The following is a 17,749-nucleotide window of genomic DNA, read 5'->3' on the forward strand; positions in this document are numbered from 1 at the left end:
TTGGTGCTCCCGTGTACAGAGGGCTGTCCAGTGTCTCTCCATATAAGGACGCCAATCCTGCAGGATCAGGGCCCCACCCTTCTGACCTGATCTAATCACTTTTCTTGAGTGATGCCATCTCCAAATACAGCCACACTGGGGTTAGGGCTTCAATATATGAATTTAAGAGGAGACACAAACGTTCAGTCCATAACAGTCTGCCGGTCTCCTGCGTTAGAGTCGTGTACTTGTGGTCAGTTCCGGGGTGTTATTAGTTAGTGGCAGAGTTTCTGAGAGTCTGTCTCCTGCTTGTCTGCTATCTACTGCATATGTGGTCTCTTGTCAGAAGTGAAGAGATCGACTGAGCTTTAAGAAAAGGCAAAAACGAAGTATTAAACAATGTACATTTCACCCACATTATATATTGAAGTCCTCTAGTACACAGCCTAGATTGTTTCCTGGGGCAAAAGTCTCATTACCAGCAGCTTAGGTCACTAAAGTAGGGCGGCCCAGCATTTCAGTCACAAAATCCTCGAGTTTAATTTGTTATAACAAGTCCCTGGCTCAGTTGGCAGGAGGGGGCATGGTCATCACCTGCTTAGGGAATGCCCTGAGAGCTGGAAGTGTCCACACCTGTCAGCTGCGAATGGACCCCAGGGCAGCTTTCTGGGCATACCTCTTAACTGTGAAAGGGCCACCGCGGTAGTTTCTGATTTAGTCAGCAAGCCTCATCAGAAACCCGATCATTGTTATCTACCTGTCCCAGGGGAAACTGAATTTAGCAGGCCTTTTCAAACGAAAGATAAGCACAACATTGTAAATCAACTGTAAGTTAGTAAAAAAAAAAAAAAAAAAAAAGAATGTTTTAAAAAGAAAGACGTAATTCTTCTCATAGTCTAGATGAGATAAATGCATAAAGCAGAAAAATCATAAGTTTGGAGGACTGCAAGGTTTTTAGTACTCAAAAAAGCGGCTTTTTAAGGAAAAAAGGAAGATGGTTGTAAGGCTATCCTGTAAGAAATCCCTGATAAAAAGTTGACATAGGCTGTAAAATGGGAGGGTGCTCAGCAGATATTTACTTGATAACAGTCTTTTCTCTGTTGCTTTCTTCATTTCTAAAGTGTCCTTGGCTAGTCTTAGAAAATTATATCAGTAGACAGCCAAGGAATGTAGAGGCATGAATGTTAAGTTCCCAAACCACCACTTTTTCCTACAAGAAAACTTTCAACTCAAAAAAGGAACACTTAGCTGGGGAAGGGTCAAGGGGCGCATAAGAGCTGCCGGCCAGGTTTCAGAGTCTTTGTTCTCCAGTGCGGCCATGGGGAAGACTGGTCTTGGTCTGGGAACGCGGCATCTGCCACCCTTCCTTTTTAAATGACCACTTGTTGCTTGAAAGCCCTGTGGTGCATTGGCCACCTTGTCCAAGGAAGGGCTGTTTTTATGGAATAACTGTCCCCTCCCCCAAGCAAACAAAGATCTGAGTCACCCGAGTCCCCCTCTCCAAATAAAAGGCCCGCACGCTGGTTGCCATAAGAGGAAAGTTTCCTGTGTCTGGCACAGGGATGTCCCACGTCACCTCTCCCATACATGAGCTTCTCTGGCTTCCAAAGGAAACAATAGCTCTGCCCAGTGTATTCCAGGTGAAAGTACTGCTGGGAACTCAGCCTCTTATGCCTGGCTGCTCCTGAGCAGCTATTCATAGGAGAAAACTGGATTGGTTTCCGCGGGGGAATAGTTAAGGTAATGAGGTAAATAATTGCCTCCTCACTGGGGCTTTTACCAGCCAGGAGAACTCGCAACCACAACTCCCTTTTGTGTGCTGTTTCTGCCCGCCGTGAGGTGGTTTGCTTGGCAACTGCACAGGAAGGCAGAGTGCTCGCTCAGCACCGTGCGGAGCTCATCCCGCGGGACAGGACCCGTCGCTGGTGTGTGTGTTGCTGGAGGAGAGAGAATTCATGCGCTGGTGCGCGTTAACCTCTGCTGGAACTGGGGCCTGGGAATCACTTGCTATTCTATAATGGAAGGCTGTGGCTGTTTGCCATTTGGTTTTTTGGTTTTTTCGCTCCTTTCTGTGGCATGTCTGTCTTTAAAGAATTCCTTTTTCCATTCCTCGGGCACATAGAACCAATTAAAGACGAAATCAAATGTGCAGGTACTGAAATTATGAACATAAAAGTATGTCCTGAGCCTTCCAGGATGTTTTGTGGTTGAAAAATTAGAGTACTGGTGACTACTCTTTTCTTAGCTGTGAGCCATGCAGTTCGGTTTTCGTAAAAGCCATCTTCCCCCTCTTCATTTCCCTTATTAAAACAAATAATAACTGGTAGACCTCAAGCTAATATACCTCCATTCATCTGAAAACCACTTAAAAATTGTTTATTGTAATACTGATGACTCAGAGAAACCTGGGAGGCAGTGCCAATTTGGGTCATAATGGGCTTCTGTCTCTAAGTGCTTGCCTTAACTTCTGATCTATATGTTGTCATTGGTAACAACTATGTACATTTTTAATATTTTACTTAATTTCTGATTTGCCACAGGTCTTGACATTTTTGCCTTTGTGGATGTTTCTCATGTCTCAGCAGAGCAGCAACTGACAGTTTTCCTCTCACGCCCTCTTACCCTGACGTTTAGGTAAACGGCTGTCTGCTGGACCCTGTGCCTCCCATCCTGGTGAGGAAGGGGTGCCAGTCTCTGCCCAGCAACATGATGGAGACCTCCATCGACGAAGGACTGGAGACGGAAGGAGAGGCCGAAGAAGACCCCAGTCAGGCCTTCGACACCTTCCAGTCCACGCGCAGCGGACAGAGGCGGCACACTCTCTCGGAGGTGACCAACCAGCTGGTCATGATGCCTGGTTCAGGTACGATGTCCAGGGAGTACCGGCTTGCGTCCTCCCAGCATCACCTGATTGTGTAAGAAACAGCGGTGAGAGTGTGCGGTCCCCGGCTGTCCCTCTGTGGGCCCCATGCAGCAGGTGTTCCACGGGGCCTGCTCCACAGCTAGCAGAGCCTGGGACAGAGTGTCTCTGGGTTGGCTCCCCTGACTCCCGGGATTCATCCAAGTGCTGTATGACTCCTCAAGGAGCCTGGCCCTTTTGCAGTGGCTAAGATCTTACAGGTTCTGGAGGCGTTTCCCCACTAAATTCAAGCTGGTTAAACTGATATGTAAAAACGTTCTGAAAAGATGTTTTGGTTGGAGATTAAGGATGTTGCAGCTGTGGAAACTCAAGCTGGTTATGCTTTGTGGTCCATGTTCCAAGAAGGTACTATTTATTGGTGTTTTCGTGTTTGTTTTTGGTTTTTTTCTCTTAAGGAAAAATTTTCTCCATGAGTGACAACCCCTCCCTGGACAGTGTGGACTCTGAGTATGACATGGGGTCTGTTCAGAGGGACCTGCACTTTCTTGAGGACGACCCCTCCCTGAAGGACATCATGGTAGCCAACCAGCCCTCGCCCCGCATGACGTCTCCCTTCGTGAGCCTGAGACCTGCCAACCCAGCCATGCAGGCTCTGAGCTCCCAGAAACGCGAGGCCCACAACAGGTCTCCAGTGAGCTTCAGAGAGGGCCGCCGGGCATCGGACACCTCCCTCACCCAAGGTGACCGCTTCCTCTTCCAGCTCGCAAAGCCCTCAGACCGCGGGACTTGACAGGCCCTGGCTCTGTGTTGGTTTCACACCTGGGGCCACTGAAAGACCTTGTGTTTTCTTTACACTGATCATCATTCTTTCTTTCAGGAATCGTAGCATTCAGACAACATCTTCAGAACCTGGCTCGAACCAAAGGAATCCTAGAGTTGAACAAAGTTCAGTTGCTGTATGAGCAGATGGGGTCAGAGGCGGAGCCTAACCTGGCCCCACCTGCCCCGCAGCTCCAAGACCTGGCCAGCACTTGCCCTCAGGTGGGTGCTTTGGGCCCTGCCCACCGTGGCTCTGTGAGAATGAGGCCCCAGTCTATTCAGAAGGTGTGTCATTTCATTTAGAGGGTTTACTCCAGTCCTGGAGCAGACAGGTTGTTTTGGAAAGCCCACAGCTGGAGAGCCTGCTGCCGCCGTCCGCCCCCAGCAGGCGGGGTTAGACCGGTCCACACGGCGGCCCCGACACCTCCAGCTGTGCTCTGTCCACAGGGCGGATTTTACATGAATTACCCTGAGTCTCCCTTGAACTCCTGCCCTTCATGCACACACACATGGAAATTAATAAAGAACTTACTACAAATGAGAAACTGGTTGCAACTATTTTTGATGTGCTATTAGTTCATTAAATATTATAAATGAGCTATTTATGCTAAAAATACCAAAAATATTGCTGCTTTTCTAATACATTTGAGCCCATCTTCAGTACATCAGAGATATTATAGCATTTGATGCCCACATAAAGGTAATAACCTTCTGGTGACATCAGGGACCTTGGCTCCAGCACTGCCTAGCTAACCACTTACTGCAGCTAATGCACGTATATTATACATTTTCTACAAAGTGATTCATCCTCAGCAAACTAGTCATGTAAAAAGCCTTGAGTATTATGTCTAAACGGAGTTGGAGTTCCTCTTGGGCATTTGCCAAGGCGCTTAAACTGAGATTTGAGCCTCTCTCCCACGTGGGAAATTGAAAGCATTTTCATCCTTGATCCCCAGGAGGAAGCTTCCCCGCAGCAGAAGAGCATGTCGGTGCTCCCAGGCAGCGTGCACCCCCAGCTCTCCCCGAGGCCCAGCCTGGAAGCCCAGTACCTGCAGCACAGGCTCCAGGTGGGACCCTCCCCCTCATCGCCCCAGCTCACCTGTTCATCTGGAATCTGCCTTTCTACACAGCAGGAACCTGTTTTGCTGGGTATTTTTGTAGAGTAGCTGCTTAATTCTTTATAGGCAGGTAGGCCTGACTCTGCACTCGTGGTTTCTAGAAGCATGTTCAGACTTAACCGTATGCTCTGTATTGGCAACTAAAAAAGATTGGTTCTCAGACCCCAGAAAAGGATACTGCCACTGATCAGCAGGAGAGGGAATCCTGGCTTCCTAGCTTCTGTGTTATGCCTCTTAAAGAATAATAAATAAAATAGAACACTCAAGTCAGCAAAAATGTACTGTCAGCTCTCTCCTGGTACCTGCAAATCTTAAAATGATGCAACATAGATGAATCACTTGTCCACTCAGCAGGTGTTATGTTGCTATGGATCTAACTCCACTCTTCTCATCATCCCAGAGGACGTTTAGAGACAGAAAACCAGGAGTTCCCATCGTGGCTCAGCAGAAACCTGACTAGTATCCATGAGAACGCAGGTTCCATCCCTGGCCTCAATCAGTGGATTAAGGATCCAGAGTTGTCACAGACAACTGGCTTAGGTCACAGACGGGGCTTGGATCCTGCGTTGCTGTGGCTGTGGTGTAGGCTGGCGGCTACAGCTCCAATTCGACCCTTAGCCTGGGAACCTCCATATGCCACAGGCACTGCCCTAAAAAGACAAAAAAAGAAAAGAAAATATAGAGACAGAAAACCAAAGCAGGTCAGAGGAGAGGCAGCCAGGCCTGCTGACCCAGAGCTCTGGAGCCGCAGGGTCTCAGCAAGCGTCAGTCCCTGCACCTTGTGCAGAGTCCAGAGGACTTGCCTGGCTTCGTCCCCAGGCAGAAGTACAGTCTAATGACTGCATCCTACATAACACCATGTCAGACTTGTATTTTTCTGCCCTTCCAGAAGCCCAGCCTTCTGTCAAAAACCCAGAACACCTGTCAGCTTTATTGTAAAGAAGCACCACGGAGCCTTGAACAGCAGCTGCAAGAACACAGGTAAGAGAGAGTCTTTGGCCAAAGAAGCCACTTTCTTTGTGGCGGATTTAAGCTGGGTATGCTGTCCTTTCCCCTAGCATTTGTCTCTACCAGGAAAACAGGTTTCAAGACACAGATTTCCGCTGCCCATGGAGTCTAGGCCAGCAGGGACTAGCAGCCCTAAATGGGCTTTGTTTTCCTTTCTTCTAGCATTTCCCCTTTGGCTTATGAATAGGCCACACGTTCAGGATTTAAGTGGGTTACACTGCAGAGAAGGGCTCTGTCCTCCCCCTTCGTAATTTGTGCCCCCAGGCCTCACAAGTAGAAGCATGTTGGCCAAGGTAGAAGTGTCCTAATCCATCAACGTACGGACACCCCCCAGAGACCAGGGTGTCACCCCCCACTTCAAAACCCTCCAGGTGGGAAATCTGCCTCTTGCTTCCTAGGGAGGAAAATCTTGAGTCTTAGAGAAAAGGAATTCGTGTTCCCTTGAGCACTGAGGGACTGGTCGGAATGGGGGGACAGAAAGCAAGACTGGGTTTAGGAAACCAAACCCGACTGGTTCCTACCCCCCCCCCCTTTTTTTTTCTTCCTGCCGTGGGAAAGAGAGACGTGGGAGGACGGACGCTAATGCCTGATACTGGATTTACGTTAAAATTGCCGTCACTGAAGAAGAGTTAAAATTCTTTCTTTTGGTTATTGCCAACTTAGACTCCAACAGAAGCGGCTCTTCCTCCAGAAACAGTCTCAGCTGCAGGCATATTTTAATCAGATGCAGATAGCAGAACGCTCGTACCCACAGCCCCTTCCCCACCAGGAGCCGCCCCCGCCGTCGCAGCCGCCGCCCTTCGGCCTCCCCCCGCCCCTGAGCCCGGTCCTGGAGCCCGGCCCCGAGCAGATGCAGTACAGCCCTTTCCTCGGCCAGTACCCGGAGATGCGGCTGCCGCCCCTGCCCTCCTCGTCGGGCCCTCGGGCCGCACCTCCACTGCCCCTGCCCCCGCCGCCCGCTCCGCCGTCGGGCGCCGCCCCGGCGCCCCTACCGTTCTCCTATCAGACTTGCGAGCTGCCGGGCGCGGCCTCCCCTGAGCCGGACTTCCCCGCTCCCGGTCCCTACCCCCTGGATGGAGCCCCGCAGAGCGGCGTGGCAGCGCCGGACCGTCCCAGGAGCTCCGGACCGCAGGAGGCCCCCTCTGGCTACCACCCGCTGGCCCTCTCCGAGCCCCCTGGACTCTTCGATTGCGAAATGCTAGAAGCCGTGGACCCCCCGCACGGCGGCTGCGTCCTGGTGAACTAACCTCAGCACAGGAAGTGAGGCGGCTCAGGTGAAGAAAGAGTGTGGATTTCTATTTTTACTCCAGCCTTTTAAATTTGAAGCTCATTTTCCTGCCCTTTCCCTAGTGGGGGAAAAAAAATCAAGTCGCCCAACTGGCATCCGAGGGCCTTGTCCGGTGGCTCTCACCTCCTTCCTGGCCGTCCCACCACGGTTTTCTGTGGCAAGTGCTGGACCATAGTTTTAGGCTGCAGCTTGTGCCCTCAGGTCAGGTGGAGCGAGCACTCATCAGAGGAACCAACAAAAGTTTTTGTAAGAAGTGGATATCCAGACCTAGGTTTTACGTCGAACTGTTATCAATTCATTATCGAGGGAACCTTGGTGAAAACAGGAACAAATGTGTGCCATGACACGTAGCACCCCCTCCCCCCAAAAAAGGCAATATATTTTTCACTGAAGCCAAGCAATAGCATGCTCCTTAAAGGCAAATCAAGAATACATATTGAAATGTGATGCACAGGAAATAAAGGAAAGCTGTACTTTGTCATTGAATTGTAAGTTCTGAGCTGCTGATGCAAGTTGTCCCCAAGACCACTGCAAAGCGTTAGAGCGAAAGCTTTGTTTCAGGGGCCACTAGATAACAGTGGGTACTGACCCCTGAGACTGGCAGTCGCCTTCACCTGAGAACAGGTGACAGACCTCTTCGGACAGTGCCCTGGGGTACAGAGTGTCCTCAGGGCTCCAAAGACGTCGCCAGTGGAACTGAGAGACATACTGCGGTGGAGACCAGGGGCAGGAAACTCAAGAACCCACCGAGAGCAGCAGCCCTGGGCCAGGGAAGGCGGGCTCTTCCCGCACATCTTCCCCTGAGACTTCTGGTTTGGGGCCGTTGTTTTTTCGAGGACCTGGCGTCTCTTTTAAATGTAATGACTACTTTGACTTTACCCTAGATGTTGCTGGTCGTTTACTGAGCTGTGTATATCCGGACAGTTTCATATAGGGCTTAGAAATCTTAAGGACGAGGAAAATGAACTTTTATCTCCCATGTGAAGTGGTAGTGCTGTGCCTTTTCCCCCCAGATCATGCTTTAATGATTTCTTTTCTGTAGAAACCAACAGTTTTCCATTTATGTCGATGCTAAATCCAAAGTCACTTCAGAGTCTGTTTCCACCATGTGGGAATTACATCCTTAATTTCCTTAGAGTTCTGACTTGTAATGAAATGTTCAAGTATTACAGCAATATTCAAAAAACCACAGATGTGTTAACCATTTAAGCAGATCATCTGCCAAACACGTGATATTACTAGAAAAACTTAACCCTTACAATTCAGTCATCAGAGTAAGTACACAATGGATGCTACTGCTAGTTGACGGTATCCCTAGAAGGGATGAATCACCTGTCGTTTGGACAGGGACATCCGAGTGTTACAAATTCAGTATTATTTACAAAGACTCTTGTTTCGGTCCTTTCGGATGGCTTGTCCTGTCAGCAGACGAATGCGTGAAGCACAAAGCATCTTCCTTAAAGCACAAAGAAGAGAGATACTACACTGATGCTGCATCTAGAAAACACCTTTAAGTTGCCTTTCCTCTTTGTAGTACGTGTCCAGGCAGGTGAGGAGAAGCGTGGAAGGTCTAAGGAGTTCTGTTCTGGCTCGAGGACGCGCCGCAGAGGCCCTGGCTTGGGGCTGCGCTCTGGCTGTGAGCAAGAAAGGGTGGTGTTGAGGACGCGCTTTTGTGATTTGACAGCATGCAGCAAGGATCCAGGAAGAGTCAGGTTCCTTCTTTGGTCTCTTTATTCCTCCTCATGCTTAAGATGGATGATTGCGTGAAAGAGACATCACGTAAGAGATCCTTTCATTAAGATGTCTAATCTGTTTTAAGTCTTTGCAAAATAAGCCAGTTATAAAATAGGGCTTGGTTTGTTTAGACTAAAGGATGTTTTCCCAGAATATTCTACAGAAGCGCTATAATACTTATGAAATTAAAATGCCTACCAGCTCATTTCAGAGTCGCAGGAATGGCTGAGCTACAGGTGGACATAGAGGCTGCTGCCCACGGGGCCCCGGGCCACTTAGCCCAGGAAAGCTGACAGATGAAGCAGCGGGGAGGATGTGGGGGTTCAAGGCCGGGAGATGGACACGGGGCACACCCTGGGGCGGGGGACCCACACACCGCAGGGCAGGCCCTCACCTGGGGAACAGCGTGAGCCCTGTTGGACTGTGTTGGAAGCTGCCGTTTGCTTTTCTCCTTTACTCGAAGCAGAAATCAAGGGATTCCCTAACCATCTGTATTCGCTGAGATGCAAGCTCACGGTGAGAGGAGACTGGTTCTGTTGGCCAGTCAGGCGTTTCCCGCCCCGTCTGGTCATCCCCGTTGCTCTGACCCCTGACTAGGGACCTGTGTGCACCTCCGAGCGGTTTTCTCTTCACAAATACGAAAGTAACACTAAGAAGGCTTAGTACTACGCTTTTTATGAGAGGTCCTCTGAAATACTGACTTGCTTTCCGGTCTGTTTCCCATGAGCGGTGTGTACACTACTGTATGATACCCTTGAGCTTTATGATCTTGTAAACCAGGCTCCTCTGAAGAGACTTTGGTGAGATGAACGTGAGGTAAAAATGTCATTCAGCAAAAAGTGCAATATGTGTGGTACTTTATTTTGTTTATGTTTTTGTTTTTTTTTAAATCCAGGGGTTTTAGTCTCTGCTTTGGGAAAAATGCACTCGTTCTGCAGTTTCCAGTTGGGCAGGTGTGTCTCTAGTATTGACATGCAGCTGGTATGCTGGTCCCTGTAAGGCAGACAGAGCCCGTTAGCACAACAGACAGGGTGGGTGTCCCGCCCGAAACTGTGAGCCCCCCTGACGGTCCCCAGCCACCTGCCACCTCTGCGCCACCCAGGCCCGCACTGCCCTCTTGCTGCCTTGGGAACAGAGAGGAGGCAGAAGGGTCTCCACCCCGACCACCCTGCCGTTCCCCACGTCGGGGAAGCGTCCGGGCCCACCACGGAGGACAAGGAGATGGAACTAAAGGACTCCTTTCTTTCTGCATCAGACTTTGCCTCCCAGGAAAGAGAAGGTCAGAGTCCCTTTCTTCCTCAGAAATAAAGAACCCCCGAGTGTCTGAGCCGTGTCCTGAGTCAGTCAGGCAGGGGCCTGGGACGGGACCATTCCCCCCTCAGAGGAATGGGGGGCCGGTGCCCTGTGGCGAAGGGGGGACCACCTCGTGGGAGTGTCACCCTCTGCAGAAGTGACTCATGGTGGCACTGGCCTCTTCCTCTCTGCCCCCTGAAAGGGGGCGCTCTGGGAGAGATGAGTTCTGCCTAATTGTGAAGAGTTGGGAAGCAGGGTGTATTCTCAGCTGGAGAGTGACTGCTGGCCAGCCAGAAACAAGGACAGGAGAAAGGCAGCAACCTCGTTCTGGCGGGTCAGGGGTCCGGGGGCAGACTGCTCAGAGCAGCCCCGGGCAGGCCCCACACCTGGACATGAAGAATGAATGGTTTCCTTTGCAGGGTCTGCCCACCTCCGGTCAAGCTCCAGGGAAACACTGGGCTCTGGGTTGGGGTGGGGATTTGCAGCTCCGGATTACATTTAAAAACCTGTGTCGGTGGTTATGCTTAAGCTCCCTGTTGCCTAAAGGACAATCACACTCCAGAAAGTTCTTCACATTCCTCCTCCTCTGAGACAACACGGAGGGTCACGTGACAACAGCGGTCCCAGTGAGTGGCTGTGGGGCCCGTGTGCCAGGGCTGACCTTGGCTGCATCTGGACCCCTCGGCTGGGCTGCTTTTGCTGCCTCCTCGGAAGCCACCCGCGCCGCTCGGTCTGTGTGCCTGGACATCAGAGGGGAAAGTGGAGAACAGCTAGTAAGCTGGAGTCACTGTGTAGACAGGGATCTTTGAGCATCTCGTTGCTTCTGGAGATTTTTACAGAACTTCTCTTCAGAGTGATGTGTGCAAGACGAGAGCAGTGTCCTCTGCCCCTCTTTCTAAACCGGACGAGGAAAACCGTAACAGTTTTACATGGCCCTTCTGGCAGGTTCGGTGGTAGTCCCAGGGAAGAGACTGACCCCAGCTCTGACCCTCAGCTCGCGCCCCGGGGGCCCCCCTGCTTCCCTATTCTCAAAGCCCCCTCACCTCTGTTTTACCATTTCGCCCCATTAAGGCAGCCAGGCCTGTTCCAGAAGGCTCCCAGCTGCCGAGTCATCCCACCGTCTATGTCCGCATCTCATCTGGGCAGAGTCAGGCACCTACCATGGCAAAGATGTTGAAAGGCAGCAGCCCTGCCCACAGCCAGTGATGGGTTTGCTGGTTCCTGCCCAGATAACTCAGCTTGTTCGTCCAAACAGCTTCTATTCGTACGTTCATTTACTAAGCGCTTTCACAAGTAATCTCTTCTAGTCCTCACAACAATACTCTTGAAATTAGGGAGCAGACAGCCCTCATGTTCAGAGCCGAGGAAACCAAAGCTCTGGGAAGGGATGTGACTTGTCCTGGCCACAGGGCTCACGAGTGGAGGAGCGCAGACAAGCTCCTGGGTTTTCTGGCTTTCTGCTCCCGGGTAGCAGCAGTTGACTCTCTTCATGAGCAAACGGCTGTATAAACAAAGGCCCCATCTTGGTGAAGCACTGGGTGAATGCGCTGTCCCCAAAACCTTATTCCCACTTGCCAGCTGCCTGGCTTGGGGGGAAGAGGTGGCCTCCAGGTAACAGCTGCAGTTTTCAGGCGACCCTGCGTGCATGAGACTAAAGCGGCAGCTCAGATGGCCATTCTTCTAGGCTCCGGTTGACCCAAGGCTTGGGTTCATATCGAAGAGGACTCGTTTCTGCACGTTACCCAGTGCAGTTATTTCCTACAGAAGTAAGTGCTACAAGAACACACCTGATTGCCAAGGGGCCAAATTATATTGCTCTGGCCACCACTGCAGGCCAACAGACACAACCACGGGGCGGGGCGGGGCGGGGGGCGGCTAGGGGAAGAATTGGGAACTCAGGTCATTCCTTGAGAGGGGTGTAAAGTCTTTACAGTTAAGGCCCACCAGGGAGAAGTGGGCACCTGATCAGGCACTTTTTTTCGGGTTAAAAAAAATAAAAAACACACACACTTCGATTGCATACTTTTGTCTTTTCAGAGGCAAAGTGGGTGGGTAGGGAGGAGCTTTAAAAATAGAAGTACAAAATAACATCCTGGAAAAATATGACCCCAGATCGGAATAGTGTTACGTTAGCAAACACAGATAACTGGGACTTGCCACTGGCTGTGTGATGCCTATCTGTTCAGGATTTGCTCAACCAAGGAAATGCACGTGGTGATACCGTCCCACCAGTGACGCTGAAAGGAATCGGCCTCCACCAAGATCTCTGAGGGGGGGAAAGAACCAGACAGAAAAGGAGGTTGGCTTCTCTTTGGGAACTGCAATTTAGGACATAAAAGTGATACAGAGAGATTTGCACTTTGTAGAAAGGGCAAGATTATTTGCTTATTTCTGAAGGGAGGAGGGTGGTCTCTGCTGGATGTTTGGTTTGTGAAAGAGTTACTTTTGATAAAATTAATTGCAGTTATTTTTTTCTGTGTGCTTTTTTTTTTTTTTAATTACTAAGAAAAAATGGTGAGTTCAATAGCTTTGGTATATTGAGTACAAATCATAATAGCTCCAATGTGAAAAAGACATCAAAATGTAACCTGTCACTCAATGTTAGTAAATTGCCTAAAATGCAGTTTAATAAATGATCTTTGTATCAGATGGTAATTTAAATAGGGTAATTTTCTGCAAGGAAATTGTACTGTTTTTATGTTTCCAACCCTCTTGAATTAAAATAAAAACAACTTGTTTTCTAAGAGCCTGGGTGAGATGAATGTCAGTGTCAGGCGGGTGAGATAGGGCCTCGGGTGGAATTTTGAAAAGTATGGAAGGTGGCTGTGTTCCCTGAGCTCTGGTGCTCATTTCAGCTGCAGAAAAGGACAGTGGATAATATGTTCTCATTGACGTCAGCAGGGTAAATAATACCTTGCTCTGAAATCACCCGGACGGGGAGCTGCTGCAGAGCGCTGACGCTGACGGAAGCGCCACTGGCCGCAGCCTGCGCGCCTGGCCTGGGGGGCTCCCCGACGACAAGCAAGCGGCGCGGCACGGCACGGCACCGGGTGGGAACGGGGCCAGCAAGACCCCGGCCCTGACAATGGCACACCTCTGCAAAAGGCTCACAGGGCTTCAGCACACATGCAACCCCCCCCCACACACACACACACTCTGGCCCCCTCCTGGGGACAGGAAGCAGCCCAGGGCCCTCGGGTGCCGGGGAGCCCGTTTGCTGAGGCCTGCGGGGCCGCGCTCACACATTGACAATTGTTTGGGTGCCAGACCCTGAGTGAAAGGGCAGTATTAAATCCTACTTTCTGGCAGCAAGTTTAAGCTTTGGCTTCCGTCAGACCATTCCAGTTGAGCCGGGAGACTGCTCCCAAACCAAGGGACCACCTGCCGGCCAGGGCGGGAGGGGCAGCCTGGCCTGGAAGTGACGGCCGCGGGCAGGGAGAGGGCAGCGTGCTCCACCCGCTCGTCCCACTGCCCCGGCACCCTTTCCAGACCTGCCCCCCAACTGCCATTATCTCTGTTGCGCTATCAAAGAACTCAGCAACACTGTGTTTCAACTGCCTTTTTTTTTTTTTTTTTTTTAGGAAAAGCACTCAATTGCAATAATGCTGTTTTGCAAACTTTTCCCCTTTCCCACCAAATTTCTCCATCATTTGGATTTTCTGTTGCCAAAAACAACCCTAGTGTCCAAGGTACAGGCAAAAATAACAGACCTGCCAGCAGAAACTGGACAGAAGTTTAGCAGCCAGTCAAGCCCTTGACCTTCACATTCTCCAGAATAACCTTTGGTCCAGTGGCCTTCGGGAGCCAAAGGCTTAGCGCAGGGTGGAGAATGGGGCAAGGGCGACCTGGGGTCTAGAGCTTGTCAGCAGCACCCACACTTCCAAAGCAACTCGGCGTCCGCAGTGCCACTCACCAGAGCCCGCCTCCATCACCGCTAGTTGTGGGCCATCTGCTCCTTTCTACCTCCCTAGCCCTGAAATTGAGGTTGCTCAGATCCCTCTGACATGCTGATAAAAGCTTTGGATCCTCTTCCTAGGAAATGTGTACACGGACATACAGCTTTAAACAGGTAATCCCAGGGGAGGAGGTGGTTCCTGAACCCCCTAAGGCCCATTCGTGGAGTTGGAGGTTTCCACCCCAAGCATCAGCATCTCCACCTGCCATCTCCCTGGGTGGACCCGGATGAGGGAGAGAGCACCCTCCCTGCTCTGCCCGCAGCCCCAGGGCACCACGGGAGGGAGTTCTGGGCTTTGTGCACTAAATCCTGAGTGCCACACAGCTACAAGATAAATGTCACCTGCACAGGCAACAGCTGCTCTGCCCAGCTCATTCTGGCCCCAGTGATGTCACTTAAAAAAACCGACAAGGCCAAGCGGATGGACAGACCGTTGCACAGGGCTCATACTCTGCAGTGTCCCTCAGGAGACAGTGTCCCTTGGGCTTGACTTAAAAGTGAAGAGGTTGGACCCTCACCTCAGATACTAGCCATCACTGGCATACCTGTTCCAACGCAGGTTCCCCACAAATCACTGAGGCCAAACCCCAAACCAGGCCAGGCCAAGCGGGGAGCTTGCTGTGAGCCTCCAGCCATTCGACTAACACAATGTCCCAGTCCACCAATGCAGCAGGATTCCCTGGACCACCAGCTGCCACTATCCCTGGGGGACAGAGGAATCTCCCTTTGGTAAAGTTCTGGGGACCTGCCTAGGCACGCTGACTCAGGGCTGGTCTGCAGCCCGGGGCAAGGCAGCCACAGGGCTGAGCCACCAGGCAAAGAACCCAGATGCAGGCAGGAAGGACCCTGCACCACAGAAAGCTGACTCCCCCTGCCGCTGGGCCCCAGGCACTGTCTGGGCAGAGAGCTCAGAAAATCCGGGCGCAGAAGAAAGAGGTACTAGGGACCCAGCCGCTCAAAGGCAGGATCGAGTTGCTCTCCCTCCAAGGCAGGCTTTGAGAGGAGGAGGGAGGAAGAGGAGGAGGAGGACAGTGGCCCTCAGGAGTAAGTCCATCATTGGGCCAGGACCACCTGTCCAGCTGGGGAATGGGAGGCAACCGAACCCAAGGACAGCCCGAGGCCTTTCCTAGAAGCGCATGTGCCGTGGGAGCCTGAGTTCACAGCCAGCCCACCCCAGTCTGCGGCCCACTGCAACTGCCCTCGGGTCACTAGAAAAGCCCGTGTTTATCAGGATTCCTGTGCCAGCAAAGAGGGCCAAAGGGCAGGCAGACAGGCAGCTGGAGGAGGCCCCAAAGACAAAAGGGCTGGGCCAGGAGTTTGGGAGAACAGAGCCCAACTTCCCCCACCCACCCCCTGGAACAGCCACTCTGCCCAGAAAGACCCTCCAGGCAGGGTGGGGCCCACTCGTTCTCTGCAGTTGGGACAGCCCAGGAGGCAGCAGGGAGCCTCTGGCAGAGTCCCAGCCCCTGGCACCACTCCCAGCCCTGCCACTAACCTAGGCAAACCACTGCAAAGGCTCGTGCCCCAATGCTAACATGGGATCATGGACTAGCTGACTTAAATTCAGCTCTATGTGAAATTCAAACGTGGCCTGGCCTCGCACTGCCCTCAACAAGAAAGCACGCAGAGGACTCCGTCTGATGGCTCATCACAGTGCCTCACCTCCGCCTGCCTTGTTCTGACTCTTGACTCCCCCAGCACTGGACCCAAGATGGCTGCCTGCTGCCTGGGAAACGTCCTCACAGACTTTAAGGGTGGGGGTCCTATTCCGAGCACCTGCTCCCGGTTGAGAACCAACGACTTTGCCCAGGATTTCTTCGTTTTCAGTGATGAGTTCTGGGCAGCACCAGCCCTGGGTACCGCAGATCAAAGAACATCCCTGAGAATTCCTGCCCCACCCAGGAGGCCTTTGCCATCCATCTCAACTATTAAGCCAAGCTCCTGGGTAGAGGACGGCCTGGTCCCCAACCCCCCACATCGGGGAAGGGCAGAGAGGAGCCAGAGCCTGAGGCCACCACTCCACTGGCCCTGCCTCTGTGGTCAGGCCTCAGCTGCACTGGACTCGGGCCTCCTTTCTGGGTTCAAGAAAACCGATCCTCTGACCCCAAGGTTGGCCCTTACAGAGCCCTTAGCCTTAGGCAGGCACAGCCAAGCTCCTTGGAACTGCCCTGGAAACCCCTGGGCAGCACCGGGGCCCCCTAACCTGCTCTGAGGAGAAAAGGACAAGACAAGCAGCCCCTCTTCCGGGAAGCTGGCTGCAGAGAGAGCCAAGATTCCCAAGCTGCAGAACGACCCCCACCTCAGGCGAGCTGAACTGCCAGGTTCACGGGCACATGCTGCTTTAGAACATGTAGGGGGACAGGTGCCAGAGGCAGAGGCAGAGATCCTAGTAGAACACTGCAGAGCCGAGAAGGGGAAACAAGGGTAGAAGGAGCAAGGGATGCAAGAGGTGCCACCTCAGCGGAGGCAGGGGATGCGGGGCAGACGGTGGGACAGAGAGGGAGGGGAGGGCACATTCGGCGCATCCGCTCCTGCGGCCACTACTTAAGATGCTTCACTTGACTTCAGTCTCCAAGCCCAGCTCGACGGAGCCCGACTGTCCTCCCAGCTGCTTCTTCCTGCAATAACAAGCCTGACATCACTGTTGTCAGGGAAATGGTGTTTTGATTAAAATCATGTGACAGCTACTTCGTGATTCAATAAACAAATCCTCTGTTAACCCTTGCCTGACAGAGCGCAGCCGGCGGACCATCCGGGAGAGCACCCGCCGGGCTGGGAGGGAGGACCGCCCGGCTGCCACCAGGAATGAGCGCTGAGCGGACACAGGGTCAGCAGGAAGCACGAGGCTGCCGCGCTGCTGGCCGGCAGGTCCCACGTCGGGGGCACAGGCAACATCCAGAGCGCAGACTGCCTCAGACACCAAGGGCCAGACTGGGAGGCACCAGGCTGGCACCCTTCAGCACCAGAGGACCTGGTTCTCACCCCCGGGGCCAACCTCTCCTGGACCAAGTGGCAGGCCCTAAGCCCTGACGTCAAAGGGCACCTGCAGGGCCAGAGGCCAGCGGGCTCGGGGGCAGCTCCCAGGCTCTGGGCCGCGGGGTCCATTCACTCCGACCCTGGTCAGGCAGATGCGTGAACGTGCTGTGCCGAGACCGTGAGTAAGGGGTTAAGAACAATTTCTGGTTTGCAATTGGATGACTTCCTGGATCACTCACTTGGCTGCTGGCCCCTGACACGCAGGGCCCTGCCTGGCAACAGCCAATTCCCTTTCCATGTCACCCTGGAGTCATTTTCCTTAAGTGAAACAAACGCAGGCTCCCTGAGTCACGGGGCAGGGGATTTTTCTGAGTTATGTGATCTGCAGCCTCAGCAGCTAGCACTGCCAGGCCTCCACTGCAGGAAAAGACCCCCGGGGAGACACAACAGAGCTGTGGTGAGGTCCTGGAACACCTGAGAAACAGAGGGGCCAGCACCCACCACACTGGGCTGTGGCAAGGATTAAGTGAGGTTTTGCCAAGTGCCTGACAAGGCGCCTGCACAGGTACCAAGGCTCTAGGCTCAAGGAAGGGCACCTAAGACTCCTTCCCCAGGTAGTGGCCATCAGGGGCCCCCCAGACTTAAGCAAGTCGGCCCTGGAGGGGTCGCCTCAACTCTTCCACGTGCAAGTCAGAGGCAAACTGTGCATTGAATGACAG

General features: G+C 52.4%; 2 protein-coding genes across 7 annotated transcripts in view; one reads left to right on the top strand and one right to left on the bottom strand.

Annotated features, from left to right (window-relative positions):
* The window catches only part of SIK2 (salt inducible kinase 2), a 113,409-nt gene extending 103,742 nt beyond the window's left edge, over positions 1-9,667 (top strand). Inside the window, exons 10-15 of one of the 3 annotated variants that reach the window (XM_047752111.1) lie at positions 2,614-2,842; positions 3,295-3,579; positions 3,717-3,880; positions 4,615-4,725; positions 5,666-5,757; positions 6,448-9,667. In XM_047752111.1, coding sequence (XP_047608067.1) covers positions 2,614-2,842; positions 3,295-3,579; positions 3,717-3,880; positions 4,615-4,725; positions 5,666-5,757; positions 6,448-7,030 — 1,464 coding nt within the window. In that variant the 3' untranslated portion in view covers positions 7,031-9,667. Of the gene's footprint in view, positions 1-2,613; positions 2,843-3,294; positions 3,580-3,716; positions 3,881-4,614; positions 4,726-5,665; positions 5,758-6,342 lie in introns of all 3 variants that reach the window. The other 2 variants (XM_047752112.1, XM_047752113.1) reach the window with 2 other exon arrangements.
* PPP2R1B (protein phosphatase 2 scaffold subunit Abeta) overlaps positions 9,650-17,749 on the bottom strand; it is a 37,939-nt gene continuing 29,839 nt past the window's right edge. Inside the window, exons 16-17 of one of the 4 annotated variants that reach the window (XM_047752115.1) lie at positions 10,761-10,839; positions 9,650-9,799 (exon numbers count right to left, since the gene is read on the bottom strand). In XM_047752115.1, the coding sequence (XP_047608071.1) occupies positions 9,768-9,799; positions 10,761-10,839 (111 nt within the window). In that variant the 3' untranslated portion in view covers positions 9,650-9,767. Of the gene's footprint in view, positions 10,840-17,749 lie in introns of all 4 variants that reach the window. The other 3 variants (XM_047752120.1, XM_047752116.1, XM_047752114.1) reach the window with 3 other exon arrangements.

Source organism: Phacochoerus africanus, chromosome 11 (assembly GCF_016906955.1).
Source record: "Phacochoerus africanus isolate WHEZ1 chromosome 11, ROS_Pafr_v1, whole genome shotgun sequence".
NCBI lineage: Eukaryota > Metazoa > Chordata > Mammalia > Artiodactyla > Suidae > Phacochoerus > Phacochoerus africanus.